The following is a 25,941-nucleotide window of genomic DNA, read 5'->3' as shown; positions in this document are numbered from 1 at the left end:
TCATTATGCAGGTCCTTTCATGGGCTCAGTGTTCTTAATTATTGTGGATGCCCACACAAAATGGCTGAACCTGCATAGAGTTCATTCGTCAAACATGGGGACGATGATAAAAACACTGCGCGCGTCTTTTGCAATTCATGGACTCCTGGTCACAGGTAACGGGCCATCCTTTACCAGCAGGGAATTTAAGTATTTCCTAAAGTTGAATGGTATTTGCCATATAAGGACAGCTCCATACCACCCATCATTCAATGTCTGGCAGAAGGAGCAGTCCAAACTTTGAAAGCAGGTTTAAAGAAACAGCCTACATCTTCACCAGATACCAAACTGTCCCAGTTTGTATTTGATTATAGGACCACTTCTCATGCAACCACAGGGATAGCTCCGGCAGAGTTGCTAATGGGGAGAAGGCTCTGCACCAGGTTAAACCTGATCTTCCTGGATCTGGGAGGAGAGTGAAATGGCATCAGGAACATGAATGCTGGACACAAGACTCCGCTAATTGAGAGAAACAGTTTATTTTGGGGGATGAAATTTGGCATAGGAACCACAGGAATGGCCCTGTATGGGTAAGTGGCATGGTTGACGCAAGGTCAGGTCCAGTGATGTATGAAGTTCGGGTAGGTGCGACAGTCCTGAACAAGCATGTGGACCATCTGAAAGCTGAAAACTCGCAAACGGTGCAGAAGCAAAATATGCCCTGCTCCTCGACAGTTTTTCTGACTGTTCCAGAACCTCTGGGTTCTCCCTCTCCATCAAATGTTGAAGGTACCTCCAAATCTGAGATGGACTCAGCAGATTTCACCTGAAATGACGCCTTTGCCACCTGAAGAATGAATTTCTTCCAGGCGCAAGAGGTGAGCTATTGTGTGGTACACGCTGCCAGTATTGAGGCAGAGTTGGAAGAACCTTACCTGATGATAAAACACCCCAGAAGGATGCAGTGACTGTAATGAGGTCAGCCAGGTGGACCTCATAGAACATGAGTTCCTTGATTGGGGCTGTTAATCTGGTCCAATCAGGGAGCTCTGGCTGACAGATATAAACAGGAGTGCCAGACATCCTGTTCAATCTGAGATCTAGCTCTGAGGGAGTTGGATCAGTGTCAACAACTTTCCACGTGTAAATAAAGGGTGACTTGGTGACAGGATACCAGCCTCTGTGGAGTTATTTCAGTACCAATCACTACGAAATCTCAGAGAAGAAATGAAACTGGACAGAGCACCAGGTATTGACCTAGGCACCGCAAATGACACGGCGAAACAAATGGACTGCAGCGGTTCAAGAAGGCAGCAGATCACCACCACCATCTCAAGGGTAGCCAGACACAGGCAATAAATACTGGGCCCAGCCAGGAACGTTCTCGTCCCACAAGTGGATTAAAAAAAGAGAATTAAATCTTAAACTTCTATAAGTGGCCACCACTGCAAAGTCATCCAGTTGGGTACACTGTGTAACCTCTGCTGTTTAAAGCAAACAGCTTCAGCTCCTCATTTGATAAATCTGCGTATAAATCCTTGCCGCTCACATGAACCACTCTTTTACATCATTCTTGCAGAGATTGCAGAGCAGAGTGTATGGTTGGGGAGGACTTAGAAGGAACAAGTTTAAGGACATGAAGAAATACAGCAAAGCAGACCAGTTCACAATGATCTTTATTGTAAAATGTCAACAGACTAAGTCGGTCAGTCACTATGATTAGTATTACAGCACCAATTAAGCAGTTTTGGAATGGGTGGAATCTAACATTTCAGTATTTAGCAAACAGAAACACCTTGTTTAAAAGTATTTTCTGGACATTTAAGCCTGACCTTCGTTTCAGTAAACACAGGAAGCGTCAGTCAAAGAGTTATTATTTCACTTTGAGAAGTGAACAAAACAAGTGACTTGGAGCTGTATGCAGGCTCAGTTGGTTATTCTACACTTTGGCATGTTTTGAGACAGACACGTTAAGGGTCATTCAGTTAAAGTTATTGCATAGAAGAGTCAAAACAGCAGAACACCGCATCATTTCCTTTGCCAAACTCCTGTTTGGCTTAGAAATCAGAACGTCAAATTAGCTACCCTCTGATAGATGAAACAACTTACATTTTTGACACTGAGCTGCACTAGCACCAGTTTAAGCCACATTTGCATTTTAAAATTGTCATTCTTGTTTTCAGGCCTCTCTGTGGCCTTTCGTGGGCCCCTCTCACTGGAATCTCCACCAGCCCCACTACCCTAGAGATATCTGCACTCCTCTTTTTAGCATCAACTTTAATATATCTGTCGTTGGTGAAATGCCTATGGCTGCTCCCAAGCTTTGGAATTCCTTCCCTAAACTCTGTCTACTTTTAAGAATATGGTCCTTTCAAGCTATCTGTCTTAATATTGCCATTTACGTCTCTAAATCAAAATTGCCTTACAGCACCCCTATGAAGCGACTAATCTGTTTATTACATTAAAAGGCCCCATGGAAATACTAATGCTGTTATAAAACTTCTTAAATATAGGGATATCTCTCAAGGTATTGCTGAAGTGTGAAGAAAATAGCTCTGACGCAAACAGGCAAAGTATTAAACAGGATAGCTACACTCTTCCGAGTAGTGAGTGGCATGGTGGCTCAATTTTTTAGCACTGCTATCTCACAGTGCCAGGGACCTGGGTTTGATTCCACCCTTGGGCGACTGTCTGTGTGGAGTTTGCACGTTCTCCTTGTGCCTGCGCGAGTTTCCTCCCATAGTCCAAAAGATGTGCAGGTTAGGTGGATTAGCTATATTGCCCATAGTGTCCAGGGATATGCAGGCTATGTCGATTAGCCATGGTAAATACAGGGATGGGGTGGGTCTGGGTGGGATGCTCTTCAGAGGGTTGGTGTGGACTTGATGGGCCAAATAACCTACTTCCACACTGTAAGGATTCTAGTAGGTTTTAAGATGTATTATAAAAGGAGCAGAAAATATTATTTTTTTCCCAGAAGGGAATTCCAAAGAACAAGGTCTAGGCAGCTAAAATCAGGGAGAAGTAAGGAAGTGGAAAATGGAGAAGAGAAACAACTGCAGTTGAGGAGGAACTCCACATTAAATCTCCAGGTGTATCGCAGAACTCTGTGGGAAGCTCATGAAGAGATGGGGTTGGACCCCTTACTGAGATATTTGTATCATCAATAGCCACGGGTGAGGTGCCAGAAGACTGGAGGTTGGCTAATTTGGTGCTGTTATTTAAGAAAGGTGGTAAGGAAAAGCCAGGGAGCTATAGACTGGTGAGCCTGACATCAGTTGTGGGCAAGTTGTTGGAGGGAATCCTGAGGGACAGGTTTTACATGTATTTGGAAAGGCAAGGACTGATTAGGGATGATCAACGTGGCTTTGTGCATGGGAAATCATATCTCAATACACAAACAAAGTTGCTGGAAAAGCTCAGCAGGTCGGGCAGTATCCCTGAAGGGAAAAACAGAGTTAACATTTCGGGTCCGGTGACCCTTCCGCAGAACAGACGTCACCATAACCGAAATGTTAACTCTGATTTTTCTTCACAGATGCTGCCAGACCTGCTGAGCTTTACCAGCAACTTCTGTTTTTGTTCCTGATTTACAGCATCCACAGTTCTTCCAGTTTTAATCAAATCTAAATAACTTGGCTGAGCTTTCTGAAGAAGTACCGAAGAGGATTGATGAGGGCAGAGCAATGGATGTAATCTATATGGACTTCAGTAACGTGTTTGACAAGGTTCCTCATGGTAGACTAGTTAGGTCAAGCAAGGTTAGATCACATGGAATACGGGGAGATCTAGCCATTTGGATACAAAACTGGCTCAAAGGTAGGCTCAAAGACAGAGGGTGGTGGTGGAGGGTTGCTTTTCAGACTGGAGGCCTGTGACCAATGGTGTGCTGCAAGGATCAGTGCTGGGTCCACTGCTTCTTGCCATTTATATAAATGACCTGGATGTGTATATAGGAGGTAAGTTTAGTAAATTTACAGATGACACCAAAATTGGTGGTGATGTGGACAGTGAAGAAGGTTATCTCAGAGTACAACAGGACCTTCATCAGGAGTGGCAGATGGAGTTTAATTTAGATAAATGTGAGGTGTTGCATTTTGTTAAGGTAAATCAGGGCAGGGCTTATACACTCAATGGTAATGTCCTGGGGAGTCTTGCTGAACAAAGAGATCTTGTAGTGCAGATTCATATTTCCTTGAAAGTGGAGTTGCAGTTAGATGTTGTGGTGGAGAAGGTGTTTGGCATGCTTGCCTTCATCGGTCAGTGCACTGAGTAAAGCAGTTGGGAGGTCATGCTATAGGACAGATATTGTTGAACTGGAATGGGTTCAGAAAAGATTTAGAAGGATGTGGCCTGGATTGGAGGATTTGAGCTACAGGGAGAGGTTGAATAAGCCTGTTTTGAGGAAGGGTCACAGGGCCTGAAACATTAACTCTGACTTTTTTCTTTACAGATGCTGCTAGACCTGCTGAGTTTTTCCAGCAACTTCTGTTTTTGTTCTTGAACAGGTGGGGCTTTCTTTCCCTGGAGTGTTGGAGGTTGAGGGGTGACCTTACAGAAGTTCATAAAATCATGAGGGGCATGGATAGGGTGAATAGCCAAGATCTCTTTCCCAGGGTAGGGGAGTCCAAACCTACAGGGCATAGGTATAAGGTGAGAGGGAAAAGATTTGAAAGGGACTGGAGGGGTAACTTTTTCACACAGGGGGTGGTGCATGCATACAGCAAGCTGCCAGAGGAATCGGTAGAGGTGGGTACAATTACAACATTTAAAGGCATCTGGATGGGTACAGGAATAGGAAGGGTTTGAAGGAATATGGACCACATGCTGGAAAATGGGACTAGATCAGTTTAGGATATCTGGTTGGTGGGAATAGGTTGGACTGAAGGGTCTGTTCCTGTGTTGTATAACTCGATGACTATCACTTTGATGTCAGAAAGAACTCAGGATTTGTCCCTGGTCCATGACAAGTTAATCGCAATTAGCTGGGATAGCTTCAGGGATTAAAAAGGGGCTCAGTATCCTTGAATGGGAACAGAAGAAATCAAGCTAATAGTCACCCTAAAATACCACATGATAATATCAATAACCATTATCTCCAGAAAGGAGAATGAACGGTTTGGTGTGAATGTACCAAAAACTGAGAGCTGGTTGGTTTACAAGCTGTTAAATTAAGTCAAATCCTTCAGGTTGTGATGGACCAGACTCAACATTTATTTTAATAAGCGAACTGATCTCTGTTTTAAAGGGAAAACATTTGTGGGGATGTAAAGAAGGGATTGGGATTAATTGGTAGCATTTTCAGAGAGTGGGTAAAGGCATGATAGGTCAAATGGCCTCCTTACAAGCTCAGAAAATTGTTAGTGAGATTTAAGTGCTCCCTTCATTAGAAAAATTGCAAACTGATTTTGTTTTTGCTCATCCTTTGTAGATTAAAGCAATGACAACTTTGTGATTGATAATGGACTGCTAAAATTTAGAACTATATTAACCTACCAAACTGAAAGTCTTCATAAACATTCAATGTTCTAACTCAACTGATTCTCTGGAAGAATGAGTTTCAATAAACTCCAACTTATATACTCATCTGAGATGATGTGAACATCATTACTCATAGAATGCAATTGCAAGTAAAAGGTTGAAAGGATTGTCCACAGCTCCTCAATGTTGAGCTATTTCTTACAATACCTCTGACACTCTTCCAGTTTTATACCGTTTAATTCATCTAGATTGTTAAGTGTCATCAGATAATATATCACTTGTCTTTTTTCCATGTAATCATTGTAAGATTGGACTAAAATGAACCATTGAACACAATAATTGTGAATCATGAGTTGACTTGTTTTACCATTTTCAACATGTTGCAATATTGTTAACAGCCACTGGAGGGAACTCATCACCTAATGCTTTCATAATGGGAATAAATGTTTGGCAAAGTGTATCCTTCAACATCACGGGTCCCTGATATATGAACACTTGGATTTACAAACATGATCTCATACAGGGGTGTCATTTTAAAGATGTGACATATTAACATTTCCTGTACTTATGAATGGCTCCTGCATTGTGTTCTGACTTGCGTACAAATCGACTTGCGAACAGGCTCGAGAAACAACCTGGTCGCAACCTGGGGACTACCTGTACCTGTGTGTGAATGTTCACTTAATGTTTCAAATACTAAGTGAATTAGCTGTCACTATATAACTTCAGATCATTGCGGACAGGGAGGGAACAGCGATGGCTGTTTAGTCTCCTTACTCTGAGAAGATACATAATAACTCTTAGATGAAGCACAATATGGTCTACCAGTTTGGTTCCTGGGATGGGAGGGCTCTCACAGGTGGGGAGATTGAGCAGAATGGGCCAAAGTTCAACAAATGTAAAGTGGAGGAGTATATTTTGGCCGGAAGAAGAGAGAGGGTTACTTCATGCATGGAAGATGCAAGTCTAGGTGGCATTGAGGAACAGTGTGATCTCAGCTTAAAAATATTCCAAGTCACCATAAATTGCACCACAGGTTAGCAAAGTCGTAAAAAAAAGCAAAGATTTTATTTCCACTGGCGTAGAACTGAAATGTCGTGAAGTTATACTAAATCACTATCGAACTTTGGTTTGACCATGTTGACTGGGGTGATCCTTGTGTCACTCCACTAGTTACATCTTTCCAATCTGAAAAAGACTCATTAATCCTGACTCTGTGTTCTGTGTGTTAACCAATCTTCAATAGTGAGGTGATGCATTTTGATAAGAAGAACATGATGATGATATAAAATAAGTTGTACAATACTTCAGAGGGTGCAGGAGCAGAGGAATACATCAGTGAAGGTGGCAGGACAATTGGAGAATAAAGCCCTGAATACTGAATGCTTTATTAATAGGGACCTAAAGTACAACAGCAAGGATATTATATTGAACTTATACAAGGCACTTGTTAGATCTCAGATGGAGAATTTTGTACAGCTCTGGGTATCAGACTATAGGAAGATGTGAATGCTTTCGACAAGAGTGCAGAAGAGGAAATGATTCTGGGGTAAGAAATTTTAATTATGAGGAGAGATTTGGACTGCTCTCCTTGATGAGAAGGTAGCTTAGAGGATATCTGATAGAAGTTTTCAAAATCATGAAAGGATTGGATAAAGGAGACCAGGAGAAACAGTTCCTGCTCATAAAAAGATTGAATACAAGAGGGTGCAAAGTTAAAGTGATTTGCAAATGTGATTGAGAAATAAAAACTCTCACAGAATGAATGGTTCGGGCCTGGAATGCACTGGCTGGCAGTGTGGTGGAAGCAGAATCAATTGAGGCATGCAAGAGAGCATTAGATGTATATTTCAATAGAAGCAATGTATGTGGATATGGGGAAAACACAGGAGAATTGTATTAAATCACACTGCTCATAAGAGAGAGGTGGGAGCAGACATGATGGACAGAATGGCCTATGTGCCATTGGTATTCTACGCTAAAAGCCTGACCAGCTCCCTGTCACTTGCAGGTGGGTATCGGGTGCCACACCCGAATGTTGCAAATGCAAAAAATGACTCAGAGGTGCCAAGAAACTGGCAAGCTGACCGCTGGGGTTCTTCTCAGCCTCCGTGTACTTCAGACCCCAGTTTCTGGTATCTTACACAAAACCTAGACAGACAGTCTGTGGTGGCAGGATGATCAACTATGAAGGACATCAGAGCCAAGCCTGGCTGATGCGAAGGCCAACAAGCTGCATGCCCAGGTCATCACGGAGCGAGTGGGGACAAAATTTGAGATCAGCTGATTCAACCTGGGTCACTGACCGAACCAAGAGCAATCCTTGTGCTGTACCAGACACTGGGCCAACTACAAGGGAGATGGTGATGATAAGTTCAAGCTCGATTAGAAAAGCATTCTGAAAACACGATCACAGAGATTCTTAACCTAACAAATGCAATATCACAAGAGCAGGAACATTTAATTCATTTATATTTAACACAGCCTGGAGACACTTAGATCTCAACATCTGGCAGCCTTTTGTGTTAAGCACAGCAAATGTACATGATGGTTTAAGCCTTGCATTTTTTTTTTCTTCTAAAGAACACATCAAAAAACTTGACACATTTCCCTTTCCTCTCCTAGAACAGTAATTCTGCAACAGTGACAGTACAAAAACAAATGTCAATTCTGCTGGTACAGGAGGAACAAAGTGAAAGCTGCTCTAAACACTGGATTGTTGACAGAAAACATGCTGCCTGGTTTATTTGGCAAGAGGGTTCTGGAAACTTCTGCCAGCAAAGCAAGCCATCTGCCCAAGTTCCTCTTCAATTCTGTTGAAAGAAGTTTTAGTGACAAGTGAACATTTTACTAAAGGTCTTACTGGTATTATGGTCATGATACCGCAGCAAAATGGAAAGTGCTCAGAATTAAAGACATAGGGCTATGAAAGCAATCCTGAATAAATCCTATTCATTCACTACTTTTTGATCAAGTGGCAGCTGCCAAACTATCCAAGAAGGAGTCACTAGCAATAGCTTAAGGGTAACCTAATTTCTAATTATACATTTGCCAACTGAAAGTCACTGAAACACTTGTGCCATATATGTTAAAGATTAACAGAAGAATGTGCAATTAGCCTTGCAAATTAGTAGGTCAAACAAGAAATTCAAATTCCCGAATTGTAGAATGGGACTGCACAAAAAGAAGCTACTTGTTCCGCCAGAGTCTGATCTGCTTCTTTTGGAAAGCAATGCAACTTGTCCAACTCCCGCTCTCTCTCCTCTGTATCCCTGCAATTTCTTTCCCCTTCTCAATATCCCTGGGAACTTTTACCTCTTCAAATATTTATCCGATTCCCTTTCTGTAAGCCATTTGTGAACTGGTTTCCATCACACTATCAGGCAGTGTATTTGAAATCCTAACCAGTCCTTACGCAAACAATTTTTCCCGTTTTTGTCATGATTGGTTATTTTCCCGATTACCACAAATCTTTGCCCTTTGATTATCAGCTGGTGAGAGTACAGCAAATATAAAAATACTGTTTAAGACCCACATGATTTTAAACACATACATCAAATAATCCCCTTTTGCTTTCTCTGCTTTGAAAGAGAACCACACCGCAGAAGACAAGTTTTTTTTGACACTAACCAAAATTAGCAACATAGTGGGATAAAGCTTCATCGGTGACCATACGCTGTCTCGTAGCTTTCCCATTTTCATACGTTAAACTATAATCACCCTGCTTTATCTTGTAAATGTCTGGTTTGGACATGAGCAAAGGAGAACAGGATGGACCAGAAAAGACTTTAGAAAACAGATCACCGTCTACGAGGAAAAGGATACCTGTTTGATTATCCCTTTCCCATCCTTAGGGTGAACAGGGTATAATTGTTGAAAGCCTACAAATCACCTGCTAGAGCTCAGTTAATTCATAGAAGTTGTAGAAACAGGCCATTCAGCCCAGACCCTCCAAAGAGCATCCCATCCAGATTTCATCCCTGCAACCCTGCATTTCCTCTGGCTAATCCACCTCACCTACACATCTTTGGATTGTGGGGGGAAACCCATGCTAACACAAGGAAAATGTGCAAACTCCACACAGACAGTTGCCCAAGGCTGGAATCAAACCCAGGTTCCTGGGACTGTGAGGCAGCAGTGCTAACCATTGAGCCACTGTGCCATTCACTTGACTCAGTTGAGACCAGCTGCACCTAATGGTCTCAGTACCTTGTGTTCAGATAGAATATTTACCAATTGAACCATTAGTTGTGGCAAGATGTGTTTATGACCTGAACAGGAAATCATGCTAGCTCCAGTGTTCCATTGTCTCCTTTTGATTAGATGTTAAACCAAGATCGCAGCTCCCTGTTCAACTGGATATCAAAGAGGACCATGACTTTTATCTGGCGTTCTGGTTAATCTCCCTCACAAAAAGCTGGCGCAGACACAATGGACTGAATGGCCTCTTCCTGTGCAGTAACCATTCTATGATTCAGTCGCAAATGAAATCAGTGATAAAGAGACAGATTAATAAATCACCCACACATGACCTGCTCATACATGTTCACCCAAACCAGTGTTTATTCTGGATAAATTCGAATTGTCTTTATATTTATGATTCTCAGAGCTTTAGGGTTGGACTTCAGCAAAACAGAGAACTTTCCAGTGAAAGATAGTGATAGCTTCGAGTCAAAGAAGTCACTTTCCTTTTATCTTCTCTCCAACCTTCCTCCAGCCCCCTTTTAACATTAGTATTATGCCATTCTTGCTTCCTACAGCCTTGGAGCTGCTTTGTGGGAGACATAAGATTATGGCGAGAGAATCATAGAATCCCTATAGTGTAGAAATAGGCTATTCAGCCCAACAGGTCCACATCACCCCTGCGAACAGCATCCTACCCAGACCCATTTCCCATGTCTAACCCACACATCCCGGGACACTATAGGTAATTTAGCATGGCCAATCCACCTAGCCTGCACATCTTTGGACAGTTGGAGAAAACCAGAGCACCCGGAGGAAACTCACGCAGACGTGGGGAGAATGTGCAAACTCCACACAGACAGTTGCCCGAGGCTGTAAGGCAGCAGTGCTAACCACTGAGTCACCATGCTGCCCCAAGCTAGTTTGCCAGTTTCAATTGAGACTTCCTAATGGTGCACCCAGTGCAGCAGCAAACTTGACAATATGACTGGCACAGAATAACCATGGAATTTATCTAAAGTACAATTATAGTGCCTCCAGTGATTAATTGTGCAACACTCTGTCCATTCAAATGGTGTGAAGATGATGCTACAACAGCTTATTGAAAATAAAGGGGCCAATTTTAATTTCTCCCGTTGGGCAGGGAATAAAGGGATAGTGAATTAGATGTTTGATTTATGTCCTGCCTAATTATCCAGAAGTGGGGCGGGTGAGCCTAAAGCTGATTAAATAACAAATCAAGAAATCTGTAAATGGGTGGCAATGTGCTGTCAGCCACTCATTGCCTACAATATTAAAACAAAATCAATCTCAGAAACAAACCAATGTACAATCTTGGATATTACACTTTAGACTGATCTCACGATCTTGATGAACAATGCACGTAAATTTAAAAACTCTTTACCTCATTAACTGGTTGTATTTAGCCAGGCGTTCTGACCTGCAAGGAGCTCCAGTTTTAATCTGAGAAGACATCAAAAATTCATGACATTTCAATCCAACGTATGTGACTTTCACTACACTTTCACTTCTCCAGGTGATGAAACAAAAGCCCCAAAGCACTCTTTAACTGTAAGAACTGGGCCTTTATTACCAAACCCAAGTGAAAACTTGATAACTTTGTCAAATGGCAGTCAAAAGGGAATGTCAAATCACTGTCTTATCGATTGCATTCAGGATTTGTCCTGGAAAAAAGCACTCCTTTTAGATCCTACTGTTACCGTAAGACCATAAGAAATAGGCCCCTTGACTCTGCTCCACCATTCAATAGGATCCTGGTTGATCTAGCATTCCTCACATCCACTTTCCTATCCTTTGTCCATAACCCTTGATTTCCCTACTAATCAAGAATCAATTTACCTGTCTATTTCAGCCTCAAATATCCACTAGGATTCTGCCCCTGCAACTCTCCGGTGGTCAGGAGTTCCAAAGTCACACAACCTTTTGAGAGAAGAAATTCCTCCTCATTCAGTCTTGAATTGGTGCCCCTTTATTCTGAGACAATGCCCTCTGAACCTAGACTCCTTCATGAGGGGAAACATCCTCTCAGCATTTACCCTGTTAAGCCCCTTAACAATCCTGTGTGTTTCAATGAGACCATCAGTTATTCTTCTGAACTCCAGTGCATAGAACACCAACCTGTTTATCCTTTTTGCTCATAAGACTATCCCTCCATACCAGGGATCAGCCTAGTGATCTGAACTGCTTCCAAAGAAATTCTCTTTCTTTAAATAACGGGATCAAAGTTGCCCACAGTACCCCAGGTATGGTCTCACCAGCACCTTGTCCAGTTGCAGTAAGACTTCCCTACTCTTAAATAAGATAACACAGTGTGGAGCTGGATGAACACAGCAGGCCAGGCAGCATCAGAGGAGCAGGAAAGCTGATGTTTCGGGTCTGGACCCTTCTTCAGACCCTACTCTTATACTCCAAACCCCTCTACATAAGGGCCAACATTCCACTAGCCTCGCTGATAACCTGCTGCCCATATGCTAGCTTTCTGTGTTTTCTGCACAAGACCTCCCGTACCACCAAGTCCCTTTCTATTGTTTTTTCTCCATTATAATAATATTCTGTTATTTTGTCTTCTCTTCTAAAATACTCCACTTACAACTTTTTGCCCACTTACCTAACCGATAATATCTCTTTGCAAACTGTTTGTATCATTCTCGCAATCAGCCTTTCCACCTCCCGTACAGCTAAATTTTTGATGACTTGCTGGTCCCTTGGGCTTACCTGTCCAGTGCAAAGACCAACAACCAGGTCAGCAATGAAAGTGTCTTCAGTCTCACCCGAACGATGGCTCACCATTACTCCCCATCCATTTGACTGGGCCAGCTTACAACTGATGGGAAGACGAAAAAAAATTAGTGCAACCAATAACAATATTAATGCACAAGGATTCCACTGTAAACATTTACTTCAGCATTTACTGTTCAGAAATTAAGGGGATGATAAAGGGACAAGGTTATCTGTCAGTCATCATGCTGGTATTATCAACACTGCATTCAAATCCTGCCATGGCATGTTGTAAAATCAAATGAAATAGTGGTAACTTGGTGACAAGGTACCAGGATTCAAATACATTAAACACACTAGATTCTCATAACGCTCCAATTGATTTATACATGTCATTGAGGGGAGGGGTCATGTCACTCCTACCTGACATTATTCTACATGAGACCCCTCAGTCACACGCAGATTTACTCCACGTTTCACAAGTTATCATTGCTGGCCACGTCCAGAAAACAGCAGTGTGGCAGGACCTTGAAGTTCCCTTGTTTTGTCCCTATGACTAGAAGCTTCACTGATTTCAGACTCAGTTGAATAGGCTGGGGCTATTTTCCCTGGAGCATCAGAGGCTGAGGGGTGACCTTGTAGAAGTTCATAAAATCATGAGGGCATGGATAGGGTGAATAGTCAAGGTGCTTTCCCCACGGTAGGGGAGTTAAAAGCTAGAGGGCATGGGTTTAAGGTGCGAGAGGAAAGATTTAAAAGGGACCTAAGGGGCAACTTTTTCACACAGCGGGTGGTGCGTGTATGGAACGAGCTGCCAGAGGAAGTGGTGGAGGCTGGTACAATTACAACTTTTAAAAGATATCTGGATGGGTACATGGATAGGAAGGGTTTAGATGGATATGGGCCATATGCTGGCAAATGGGACTAGATTAATTTAGGATATCTGGTTAGCGTGGACGAGTTGGAATGAAAGGTCTGTTTCCGTGCTATACAGCTCTACAGCTCGGTGACTACACAACTGTATTAATTGTTTCCAAGACTATAAGGTACAAGCTTCAAAATCTCCCCACCCCCGACCTCATCCCAAGACCAGACCCCCTCTCATCCCCGCCTCCTTGACCTGTCCGTCTTCTCTCCCACTTATCCACTGCTCCCGCCTCACTGACCAACCTCCATCTCAACATCCTACCTACACTCACCTTTACTAGCTTCATCCCCGCCTCCTTGACCTGTCCGTCTTCTCTCCCATCTATCTGCTCCACTACCAACTTCTATCATCGCGCCCTCCCTCTCTATTTATTTCAGAGCCCCCTTCCCCTTCCCCGTTTCTGAAGAAGGGTCCAGACCCAAAACATCAGCTTTCCTGTTTCTCTGATGCTGCTTGGCCTGCTGTGTTCATCCAGCTGTACACCTTGTTATCTCAGACTCCAGCATCAGCAGTTCCTACTGTCTCAACCTGACAATCAAGTTCTGTGGCCCAGCCCGGAGAACCAGTTTGTAAAATCCTTTTCCCGACTAAATGCTTAGGAGTATTTTGTTCTTAGATTTTACTTTTTTTTTCCACCCACTCTCTTTCCTCACCTAGCCTGGCACTGTATCACGTTGTAGTATTTAATTAATGTGTGGATGATCACAGAACCAGGAATAGTCTTATCAATGACTAGATGGTGTTCTTTAAGCCTGTAGTGAGCTTCCACTTACTTTGCTGCCAGGGTTACCAATTGCAGCCAGGAGTTGGCTGCCAGTTTGATTATTTTCTTCCTGCACCTAAAAGGCACTGAGGAACTCCTTTGGTATGTCTACAAGGGGTTCAGATAATCCAGTCCAAACCAAACAATTAGTATTACCACTAGGTGGCATGTTTAGCCACCAGGCCAACACTAACTGCTTGTACAGTGAACAGGCTAGAAAGCTGATCCCATAAACCCGAACATAAGCCAACTGCATCTACAGCTGCTCCAGTGTTGCCCAAACTCATTTAAATAGTATTGCAAGTTATGGAGCAGACAGGAGTTCCGACAGTCTATTTAATACTCAACATCTGATATGTCTGGCTCATGCCTGGAGTTTATTTCTAGGCTTGGGCTGCAATAGATATGTAGCCGAACCAGACTGTGCATAGCTTAAATGGCAATATACCCCGAGATACTGTACATGGCAAAAAAACTGAAGTGAAACTAAGATAGCTTTCATTCAAATGGTTAGATCACTTTGAGCCAAATATGAAAAATGCTCAAATCCTAAAATATTGGTTTCCATACAATAAAAGATCAAAACTGAGGAACTCAAGGTTGGTCAAGAGCTGGTTGTCTTTTATTTCTCCTCAGATCTCTCTGGATTGAGCTCAGCGAGACAGATTGCTAACGTATGGTGAATTCCTGTCAAGGTCAAATCGCCATAGTCTTATCAGACCATAAGGCTGCTCTCTCATTAAAGAGAGGCGACCGGTAATGGTCACCAGAGGTTGAGAAGGAGAGTCCTTCATGGTAACGTCATTCCGCAATGGAAACAGATCATCCAGCTAATTGAGCTACCCAAAACTATTTGCATTTAGGAATTACTTAGTAACGGAATTCCTTATAGCATTTCACACACACACACCCACGAAGCAAGTCTGTCAGATATTTTTCCGCAGACTCCATGACCTTGGATTATTAAACAGTTTACCTCAAACTAGCCAAGTTGGCCTATGAATTGAAGCTGTACTGCAAATCCAACACATACTTAACAAGAGAAAACACTAGGGTAAAACGGAAGGAAAAACAAAGGGAGAAAAAATGATAGAAGGCCAAAGCAGATCCAATTAAAGACTTGGCAAAGAAAACACGTTCATCAATATCTCAGGTGGATATCTGTTACAAAGTCTGTCCAATAGGGCTTCTATCCAAGACTGTAACTTGGCAATGCGTTTTTGATGCCTGATACCCATAACTGAGGTTCTGTCCTTCCAGTAATTGTCACACAAGAAAAGACGCTTTGAAAAAGGTATCTTGTGCACAAAAAATACAAATTGGCAAGAGAACCCCCAAAGAAAATGAGGCAGTTAAATCTTTCTTAAAGAATTCACTGAAATGATATATCACCTGGAGTGCTTTGTGAAGACGTGGCTTCCACATTTAAAAGATATACTTGCATTTGAGCAGTGCAGGGAAGGTTCACAGAATTAGGGGCTGAGTAAATTGGATCTATTTTGTCTGGCCTTTAGAGGATTCAGAGGCAAACTCACTGAAATGCTCAAGATTCTGAAGGGGCTCATAAGGGTAGAAGCTATCAGATTGCTTCCACTGGTAGGGGAATCTAAACTGTAGGGTCACAGTCTCAGGATGAAGGCTGATCATTGAGATCTGGTGAAGTTACTTCACCCAGAAGATTGTGAATCTTTGGAACTCTCTGCCTTGAGGGGATTGTGAAATCTCCCTCCTTGAAACATTTAAGACTGGGATACTCAGATTTTTGATCTGTTAGGGAAGTGGGTATTGCTGGCTGGCCATCATTTATTATGGATCCCTATGGCCCTTGGACTGAGTGACTTGCTAGGCCATTCCAGACAGCAGTTAAGAATCAACTACTTTGCAATGGATCTAGAGTCCCATGTAGACCAGACCCAGTAAGGATGGTAGTTGTCCTTCCTTAAAGGGCATTAGTGAACCAGATGGATTTTTTAAAAATAACAATTAACATGTTTAACATTTGGCCAATTTTGGAGTCCAGATTTTTATTGAATTCAAATTTCACCATCTGCCATGGCAGGATTCAAAACCAGGTCCTCAGAATATTATCTGGGTCTCTGGGTTAACAGTCCCTAGTGACAATACCACTAGGCTATTGCCTCCCCTCCGATTCCTCAGATTTGACTATTGCAATTCTCTCCTGATTAGCCATTCAATGTGCATGCTTTGAACTTTGACTGAGCGAGCACTTAACTACTCAGTCTTCTTGTCAGTACATTCATGACTCCTGTCCTTGCAGAACTATATTGGCTACTGCCTCCTAAACATTCTGTATGTTTAAATCCCTCCATGACATTGCCTCTCCTTCACAGCTCCCAAAGCTCCTCGACTGCTCCAGAATTCTCCATTTCTCAGATGCTTCCATCCGTTCTTCTTCCCTTCCCTCACTGTAGCATTGGTAGCCATGCCTTCAGTCATTTAGATCGTGTACTCTGGAATTCTCCCTATAAACCCTATGCCCTTCTACCAAATCTGAGCCCACTTTTGGTTACCTTTTTCCAATATATTCTCTGTTCGATGGGCATTTCCACAGCAACTGGGAAGTTTTTGCTACATTAAATAAGGTTGGTAGATAATGAACCATTGACCATAGAGAGGCCTCTCTATTAGAGAGAGTGAAACAATCATAGAACATAGAATAGCACACCACAGGAACAGACTCTTCGGCCCACCATGTCTGTACTGACCATGATGCTATTCTAAAATAATCCTATTTGCCTGCACATAGTCTGTATCCCTCTACTCTCTGCATCTGTCTAAATGCCTCTCAAACCCTGCTATTGTATCTGTTTCTACCACCTTCCCAAGCAGCTTGTTCCAGGCACCAACTACCCTCTGTGTAAAAAATCTTTCCCTCCTCACCTTAAACCTATGCCATCTAGTATTTGACATTTCCATCCTAAACTGGTAATATAAACTTGAAGATTACCACTCTACATGAGAAGACATGTCCAAGTACCAGCTGAAACAGGAGCTGTACCCATGCCATGGTGTTATCTTTAATCCCACGTTAGCTGGTTAGATACCTGAACTAACCAGCCCCACTGCCATATAAACAAACACACACAAAATAACTCACGCTTCAATGGACTCTGTGACTGTGCCAATCTGGTTCACTTTGAGCAGCAGGCAATTGCAGGCTTTCTCTGAAACTGCTTTTGCAATGCGAGTGGGGTTTGTCACAAGTAAGTCATCACCAACCACTTGGATTGTTGTTTGAGCTGTAAATTGTTTCCAGGCTGCCCAATCATCTTGGTCAAAGGGATCCTCGATAGAGACAACTGGAAAGCAGAGTTATTTATTTTTCTGAATCTTTTCACACAGTTAAGGACAACATTAATGCAAAAAAAAAAAGAAAATTTAAGAACCAATTAAATCCAGAACAAGAAAAAGTCCAATTGGGTCTGTCAAACCCAGCTCCCTGCAGGATTAGAGATAGTAGGAACCGCAAATGCTGGAAAATCTGAGATAACAAGGTGTAGAGCTGGATGAACACAGCAGGCCAAGCAGCATCATAGGAGCAGGAAAGCTGACGTTTCGGGCCTAGACTCTTCATCAGAAAATCCCTGCAGGATTAACTGTGAACTACATTCATCACCAACAGCTCAAATGCTAATTTATATAAAAGGGTCACATAATTCAATGTTTGTTTCTTGAGAACTGAAGGGTGGAGGAAGGCAATGCAACATCAAACTGTATTTTGTAACCTCTTTATCTTTAGTCTTGCCTCTCCATGTCTAGATCTAGAAAATAAAGTGCAAATTTCCATGAAATCAATTCCTTGAACTCTATTTCATGAGTCCATTGTCTTATGGGAATAACGTCTACTCACCTCCAATTTGATTGTCCAAGCCCCTCCAAATCTCAAATGCTGCTTCAAGCATCTGAATTCTAAACTTATATCTTCTAGTACTACGCTCATTACTAAAGGCCTCCACCTCAGTCTTCCTTTATATTAACTGGAGCTATTTGGTCCCTTGAGACCATTCTGCCATTCGATAAGATTATGGCTGATCGAATTGCGACCTCAACTCCATTTCCTGGCTACCTGCTATACCCTAAGATTCTTGACTAAGGCAGTCAATCTACCTTTGCCTTAAAGTAATTCAATGGTCCCACCTCTCCAGCTTCCAGGGGAAACAGAATTCCACAGACTCACAACACTCAGGAAACTCCTGATCTCTATCCTAAATGGGAGACCCCTTATTTTCCAGAGCTTGGGATAACAGTCTAAGAATATAGAGTAAGCCATTTAGGGCTGAGATGAAGAGAAATTTCTTCATCCAGAGAGTGGTGAGCCTGTGAAATTCTCTGCGACAGAAAGTGGTTGAGGCCAAAACATTGAATGTTTTCAAGAAGTTGATAGATCAAGTTCTTAGGCCTAAATTAGGGCTAAAGGGATCAAAGGGTATGGAGAAAGCTGGAACAGGGGACTGAGTTGGATGATCAACCATGATCATAGTGAATGGCAGAGCAGGCTCAAAGACCCAGCTCATGCTCCTAAAGTTTATGTTTAAATTGTGTCTCCTAGTCTCTCCCATATGGATGAACATCCTTTCAGGATACATCCTGTCAAGTCACCTCAGGATCAAATAAGACCATCTCTCATTCTTTTGAACTCCAATGGATACAGGTCCAGCCTGTCTAACCTTTCACCATTCTATTTTGGACACATGAGCCATGTCTCTAGCATAATTATGTTTAGTCACTTAAGCCTTTGTTCAGTCTTCTGTTTCTTCTTCCTCCTCACTCCACCCAAACCTGGAATCAACCTGACTACTGATTTGATGAGGTACTATTGAGAAATTGGACAGAATTAGTTCAGTTACTCCCGACACAGACTTCTTCTAGTGATTGGAATCAGGGCCAGGTGGATATCATTGACCATGAGATCCTTGATTGGGGTTGTTAACCTGGGCCGATCAGGGAGCCCTGGCTGACTGATGTAAACAGGAGATTCAGAGTCTAGGGAGTGGCTCTGAGCTGGCTGGTCAGAGCCCACATATTGTCCACACGCACGTAAAAAGTGACTTGGTGATGGGATGCCGGTCTCTGTGCAGTTATTTCACTTCCGTAATTTCTTTTCTCAAGCCTTCTTTCTCCTCTCTATCGAGGTTTTGAGACAATGCTGTGGTAATTCAGTTACTGAGTGAACATAGTATTTATAAAACAGTGGACAGGGTTACTTTTTGAAATAAACTTTTCCTATTATTGAGCTATTCACTTATTTCCTCTTTTCAGCAACTTACAGTAGTTCACGTCATTTAAGTCAATTTGTGGTATCTCGGAAAATCCTCCCAAAAACAGCAGTCGACTTACAAGTGAAGTGTGAAATGTTAGCCACCAGTGGTGGTGTAGGTGGCTGCTATTTTGTTATAAGGAAGAAGCCCGACCAGCAGTCATATTAAAATCATTATGATGCATGCTATTGAATCAATTTGACAAAGATAACATTAATAACATTTACCACATTCAAAACATTAAAAAAAAATCAAAAACATTGATTTCTGATGCACAGGGTTCATTTAATTCATTTGAGTCATTTCACATAATCTTAGGGACCCTATTTTGGATCAGGTCTGACGCTTTTTATTCTCAGAATCATCCTTCCGCAACAAATCATTGTCTTTTGCACAATCTGACAAAAGATATACATTCCACAATTTGATGATGAAACCCAATGAGACATCAAACGGGGTAGTAAACATATCTCCACTCTTCGTGACGTCAAGGTTTCCTTACCTCCAATGGCCATCTGACTATTGTGTACAGTGTGAGCATTGTCCTTGAGTCACTTATTGAGGCAATTGTCCAAAAGATTCATCTATGGACTTTCGACCCCGATATAAGTGTAATTCAGGTGTCATTTAATTACAAATGGCTTTTCCACTAATTGCTTGTACAGTTTCTGTACATATTCCATACATTTACGAACTGTTTTTTATGTTGACCACTGAGATACCTGTTCCCCACTTTACTGATCAGTACCTTTACTCCATCCTCATCCGTCACCATCACAAACATGCACAATAAACCCCTGCAGGGAACATGATTTTTGGTAACAAGACAGAAATTGCTGGAGAAACTCAGGAGGTTTGGCAGCATTTGTGGACAAAATAGAGTTAACGTTTTAAGCACAGTGACCCTCTTCAGAAGTGAAGAACTTTTGTTCTGAAGAAGGGTCACTGGATGCAAAATGTTAACTTTGTTTTTCTGCAGCATTTTCTCCAGCAATTTCTGCCATTGTTTCAGATCTTTATTATTTGCAGCTTTTTGTTTTTTTAAACGTGATTTTCAGTGTTTATTTAACCACAGGCTTTACTTCTGTTCAATCAGACCAGTTCCACCATAAATCTTGTCTTATTCTCATCTTATAGTTTTCACTAGTATGGTTTTCAACTCTCTCCACTCCAGTGGTTGGTTGCTTGTCATATTAAAATTAGTAGGCCTTTCATCAGTGTTGCTGATATGATATAATGCAACTTGTATTTTTGGCACTGTCTGACAATGAATCACTGGAAACTGGTAATTTTAGCAGAGCTCTTTTGGAGTTTCTGAACTATCCTGAATGTTTGATGCAATGCCAGATATTTATGTTCTATATATTCTACGACTACAACTGTCACTCTGAAACTTTTAACAGTTTTGGGCTTTAATGTGTCCCACTTAAATGCGGAAATACACAGAGCATTTCAGGTAACTGTGGAACTGTATTGATGATTTTCTAGCACCCACTCTGATCCATACCTCTCAAGATCAGGCCAGTGGCTGGTCCCTGTTCTCACAGTTTGTTTGGTCTTGGCCATCTTCTTCAGTGCAGATTCTTCCACTCTTGCACAAGTTTTTCTCTAACACCGAATACCTTCACTGCAGCACAGTTTATAGAATCATACAGTACAGGAGGACCTTCGGCTCATCACCAAAAAATATACTACCTACACAAGTCCTACTTTCTGACACAAGGCTCATGACCTTGAATACTATATCACTTCAAGTGCTCATCCAAGTACTTTTTAAAGGTTGTTATGCTTCCTGCCTCAACTACCTTCCTAGCCAATGCATTCCAGACCCCCATCACCCTCTGGGTGAAATAAAGGTTTATTCAAATTCCCTCGAAACCGCCCTTTCCCTTGTTCTTGAACCTTCAACTAAAGGGAACAGCTGCTTTCTGTCCACCCTGTCCATGATCCTCAATCTTATGCACTTCAATCGGATCTCTCCCTCAAACTTCTCCTTCAAAGAAAACAGCCTGAGCTTATCCAGGCTCTCTTCATCGCTGAAATGATCCATCCCAGGCAACATCCTGGTGAATCTCCTCTGCACCCCCTCCAGTACAATCACATCCTTTCTATAGTGTGGAGACTGGAACTGCACACGGTGCTCTAGCTGTGGCCTAATCAAAGTTCTATACAGGCTCCAACATAATCTTCCTATTCTTACAATCTATGTCATGAATGATAAAGGCATGCATCCCAAATGCCTTAACGATCCTATTAACCTGTCCTGCCACCTTCAGGAATCTGTGGGCAAGCACCCCAAGATCCCTCTGTTCTTCTGAGCTCCCTGGTGTCCTGCCATTCATTGAGTTATTTGATGAGTCAGCAAATGTTACAGTTTTTAGCTTGAAATCACTTCATTCCTGTTACTGGAGAACCTATTTCCATGCATCATTTAGCAGGTATTGTTTGCTCTGTGTGGGCATTTTAAACTGCCATTTCTTCCTTGTAACACAGCCCCTATTACTTGCTCTTGATCCCATGACTTATAAAAAGGTTAGTAAAACATGTATTTCTGAGGTGAAAAAAATTGAGGCTGACTCCTAATGCAAGTACAGTATTTCTTAGCAGAAGGGGAGTTAACTTATTTGCCAAGTATAGGCCCAGAAATGAAATATGCTGTTGATAAAGAGGAGGTTGACTTATACTCCACGATCTGTGGTGAGAATTGTGTCTCAGGCATATTGAGCTTACATTGTAGATCAGTAGGTAATCAAGCAAGTGTGAATTCCGCTCCCTAACCCCCAGTGTTCCCAAGAGACCAGATTACATGGTAATGAGTAACCTGTAAACAGCGAACTTTAAATTGAAAACTGGTGAAGGATACATTAGATAAACCACACTTGCTGCAATACTGGGGAATAGAATCAGTGCTTCCATTCTAATAATGTTCTTCTCCTTGCTCCACATGACTAAAATCAATTATCAGATTCGAACAACCAAACTGTTACCGTGAACCATATTGTTAATCATGGAACGTGTTCCACCAACACTGAAGGATGATACAATCGAGTTGAAAAACAAACAGATTTTGACACTAATGCCAACTGTACAGCACCTGACCCATAAAATGGGTAAGGAATGGTTAAGGCTGATGAATTAAAGATGTAAGCAGTTGCTGGATTTAGCAATGGTCCAGTGAGTTCACTGCTATTGCTGAAATACAAAACCATATGAGCTGAGCAAATTTTAACCAGAGCAACCAGTTTGCTAAATTTGACCAAAGGTTAAAGTGATGTCACCGTATATAGGTTTAATTCAGAGATACAACCACTGTCAGACTAAGCGATATACAGTCTTACCAGGGTAATTCTTTATGAAACTCATGTAAAGTTCAATCAGCTTGTCATGGGTGACGTAACGGTTGGGATTAGGTGGGGATTTGAAATCCAAGTCATATTTCCCATCACGGAAGAACTCAGAGGCTGCAATATCCATTCCAATCACAACCTTGTCGGAATACCCAGCTTTCCCGATGGCGAGTTTCAGCAGTTCTAAAGCTGTGGAAAAGAAAAGTCAAAATCTGAGCAGCTACATCTCAATGCCTCAACAGTACTTGCAAATTGATTTCTGCTAAGGCCCCACCTAGGGGAGAAAATGTCAGACAAAATTCCTAACCCTGACCATGAGTGGACTTTCCAAATTGGGTCACCAGTGACTTTCTGCTGAAGGCTATTTGATAATGATCAGTTTGGAACATTGGCTGCTACTATTCGGTCATGCTGCCTCAAACCCCTGCTCAAAAAGTTACTAGCACTTATGGTGCTTGAAGAATGGTCACCTAGCTAAGGGACCAAGGCACCTGGAATTGTACAACAGCGAGAAAAAACATAGTAGGCGAGGTGAGAAAATTGGGAAAATGGCTTCTAACATATTACTCTCCAGTTCACTTTGGAATTACGGTAAAATGTTACACATTAGGCAAATAATCTGTCACATGATCATGTGAGCAAAAACCGGTCTGGTGCATCCTGACACATTTGGATTAATATTGAACAGCATATTGTTTCCCTTTAATGAAGCATAGCAGTGTGGTGGAGCACCACAACTATGAAGGGACAGATGTAGATTCAATACTCATGAAGGTCCTTACATCTTTGTCACCAAAGTGAATAAAGGCTACTCTCAGGGACCAGTCACCCTGTTGCACCTTGGCCTAATGTGAATTCATACATGAGCTTCAATGGAAAGTGTCAGCAGGTTATCCAACTGTGTTAGACACCATAACCGGCCCGATACTGTCCTCAGTCAGTGGTTACTTCTAACAGAGTATTGCAATATGGGACCATGAGTGATTTCTCAACCCCTCAATCCAGGAAGTGCTGTTGCCAATTGCATCTTCCCTGTAGCAATGAGGTTAGCTAAATCAGCCAAGAGCAGTGTTTAGACTGGGGATCTCTCAGACCTTTCGAGACTGATACATAGCCATTGGAACAAATCGCTTCTATTTTGTTGCAGCAAAAAGCAATTTCAGCATGGTCAAGGCAGTTTAGTGGCAACACCTAGTTGTTCCTCCTTTTGACAGATAATATTTATAAAGTCATTCAATTTTCATCCCCATCAATTTTCAATATTGAGCGTGTGTCAGTAACATTTTCCTACATCAGTCCAAGTTTAAAAACACTGCAGACATGATCATTAGTTTACAAGCAGCAGGCATGGAAAAACATTGATCTGCCCCACACTACTGAGAGAGAAAAAAACAGTTTGTATGCTGGCCAAGTTCCATTCCTCACTGCGTTAGCGCTGTGTTGTAAACTGTAATCTTTTAGAAGTCAAAAGATGTGCAAGTTGGGTGGATTGGCCATGCTAAATTGCCCATAGTATTCAGGGATATGTAGGCTAGGTGCATTAGCCGTTGGAAATGCAGGGTTCCCGGGATAGGGGATGGGTCTGGGTAGGATGCTCTTTGGAGGGTTGGTGTGGACTTGTTGGGCCGAATGGCCTATTTCCACACATTAGGGACTCTATGGAAGCCAGTAGTCTAAATATCAACTGGTGTGAATGATCAGTGACTGGAATAAAATATTCAGTTTTAAGGTATTACCTGCATTAGGAGTTTCAGGATGATTTACAGGAGTGAACTCAGGAAAAATTTAACTAACCTAATATTTCAACAGCATGAAAAAGCCCCACATTTTCTATTCCCCAACCTTGATGTTCAGATGGAATCATTCCTCTGATAGTGAAATAACACTAGCCTTTGAACGTGTCTTTCAACTCATATAAGCCCCATTAACTCACTTATTACTTATTTTCCAGTACAAAGAACACCATCCAAAATATTAAACTTCTTTTTAAAACACATTACATTGCTTGAAGGTCCTGCTGTTTATCTTCAAGCTTCAGATGCAAATGTACATGTCTGGAAAATAAGTTACTTGAGAGGCTACAGATCACAGCTGTAGCTGGCAGTAATCAGCACACTTTAGTTTATTTGCCATCAACATCAGAATTAATCAGTAAGATATGTAGAAGAGTCGGCAATCCAGAAATTTGTGAGATTCAGTAAGGTTTATGGTTTCAATAATGATCCAATAAGTTAAACATGGCTAACTGAACACAATGTCATACAGATCTGCACAGTGACTCAGTGGTCAGCACTGCTGCCTCACAGCGCCAGGGACATGAGCTCCAACCTACTCTCGGGTGACTGCCTGGGTGGAATTTTTACATTCTCCCCATGTCTACATGGGCTTCCTTCAGGTGCTCAGGTTTCCTCCCACAATCCAAAGATGTGCAGGTGAGGTGGGGTGGCCATGCTAAATTGTCCATATGCAGGCTGGGTGGGTTAGTCACGGGAAATGCAGGGTTACAGGGATAGGATAGGGTGTTGGGTCTGGGTGGGATGGTCTTTGGAGGATCAGTGTGGACTGAATGGGCTAAATGGCCTGTTTCCACACAGTAGGGATTCGATGAGATTGGAAACACAGGTAAGCTGATTTTAACTAGGATTAACTTCACAATTATTAAGATAAAGAAGGGAATGTAGAGGAAAAGCATCCCCAGTAACCATTGCTGACCCCACCCTCCCAGCTATCCCAGCATCTCCTACTGGAAAACTCATGTCTGTCAGAGATAACAAGATTACCCTTCTGTCTGATTCCTACGGTCAAACTGTCTGTTCACACTCATCCATCTAAACCATAATGAAAGTGCTTGCATTTATAAAGCACTCTTCATGTCCTCTAGATATCCCAATGCGCTTTATGGCCAACCAACTACTTTTGATGTGTAGTCACTGTTGTAATGTAAGAAACAAATAAACCAATTTATACATTGGAAGTACCTACGAAGAGCAACACGATAATGATTAGATAATCTGCTTTTATGAACATAGGATCATAAGATGTAAGAGCAGTAGGCCATTCAGCCCATCAAGTCTGCACCACACCTCAATGAGATCATGACTAATCTAATATTCCTCACGTCCACTTTTCCCCATAACCCTTGATTTCCTCACTTCTTAAAAATCTGATTATCTCAGCCCTGAATATAATTAATAACCCAACCTTGACAGCCCTCTGCACTAAAAAAATTTCACAGACTCACTA

General features: G+C 42.0%; 1 protein-coding gene across 2 annotated transcripts in view; it reads right to left on the bottom strand.

Annotated features, from left to right (window-relative positions):
- Positions 1-1,638: 1,638 nt before the first annotated feature.
- The window catches only part of eno1a (enolase 1a, (alpha)), an 81,060-nt gene continuing 56,757 nt past the window's right edge, over positions 1,639-25,941 (bottom strand). For both annotated transcript variants that reach the window (XM_048615159.1, XM_048615160.1), the window contains 5 exons: positions 22,690-22,887; positions 17,191-17,392; positions 12,379-12,487; positions 11,048-11,106; positions 1,639-8,273 (listed from right to left, as the gene is read on the bottom strand). In XM_048615159.1, the coding sequence (XP_048471116.1) occupies positions 8,204-8,273; positions 11,048-11,106; positions 12,379-12,487; positions 17,191-17,392; positions 22,690-22,887 (638 nt within the window). In that variant the 3' untranslated portion in view covers positions 1,639-8,203. The remainder of the gene's footprint in view (positions 8,274-11,047; positions 11,107-12,378; positions 12,488-17,190; positions 17,393-22,689; positions 22,888-25,941) is intronic.

The sequence above is a fragment of the Rhincodon typus genome, chromosome 31 (assembly GCF_021869965.1).
Source record: "Rhincodon typus isolate 14 chromosome 31, sRhiTyp1.1, whole genome shotgun sequence".
NCBI classification, from domain to species: Eukaryota; Metazoa; Chordata; class Chondrichthyes; order Orectolobiformes; family Rhincodontidae; genus Rhincodon; species Rhincodon typus.
The sequence above is the reverse complement of the archived record's forward strand: the minus strand, read 5'-3'. Positions and strand labels throughout refer to the sequence as shown.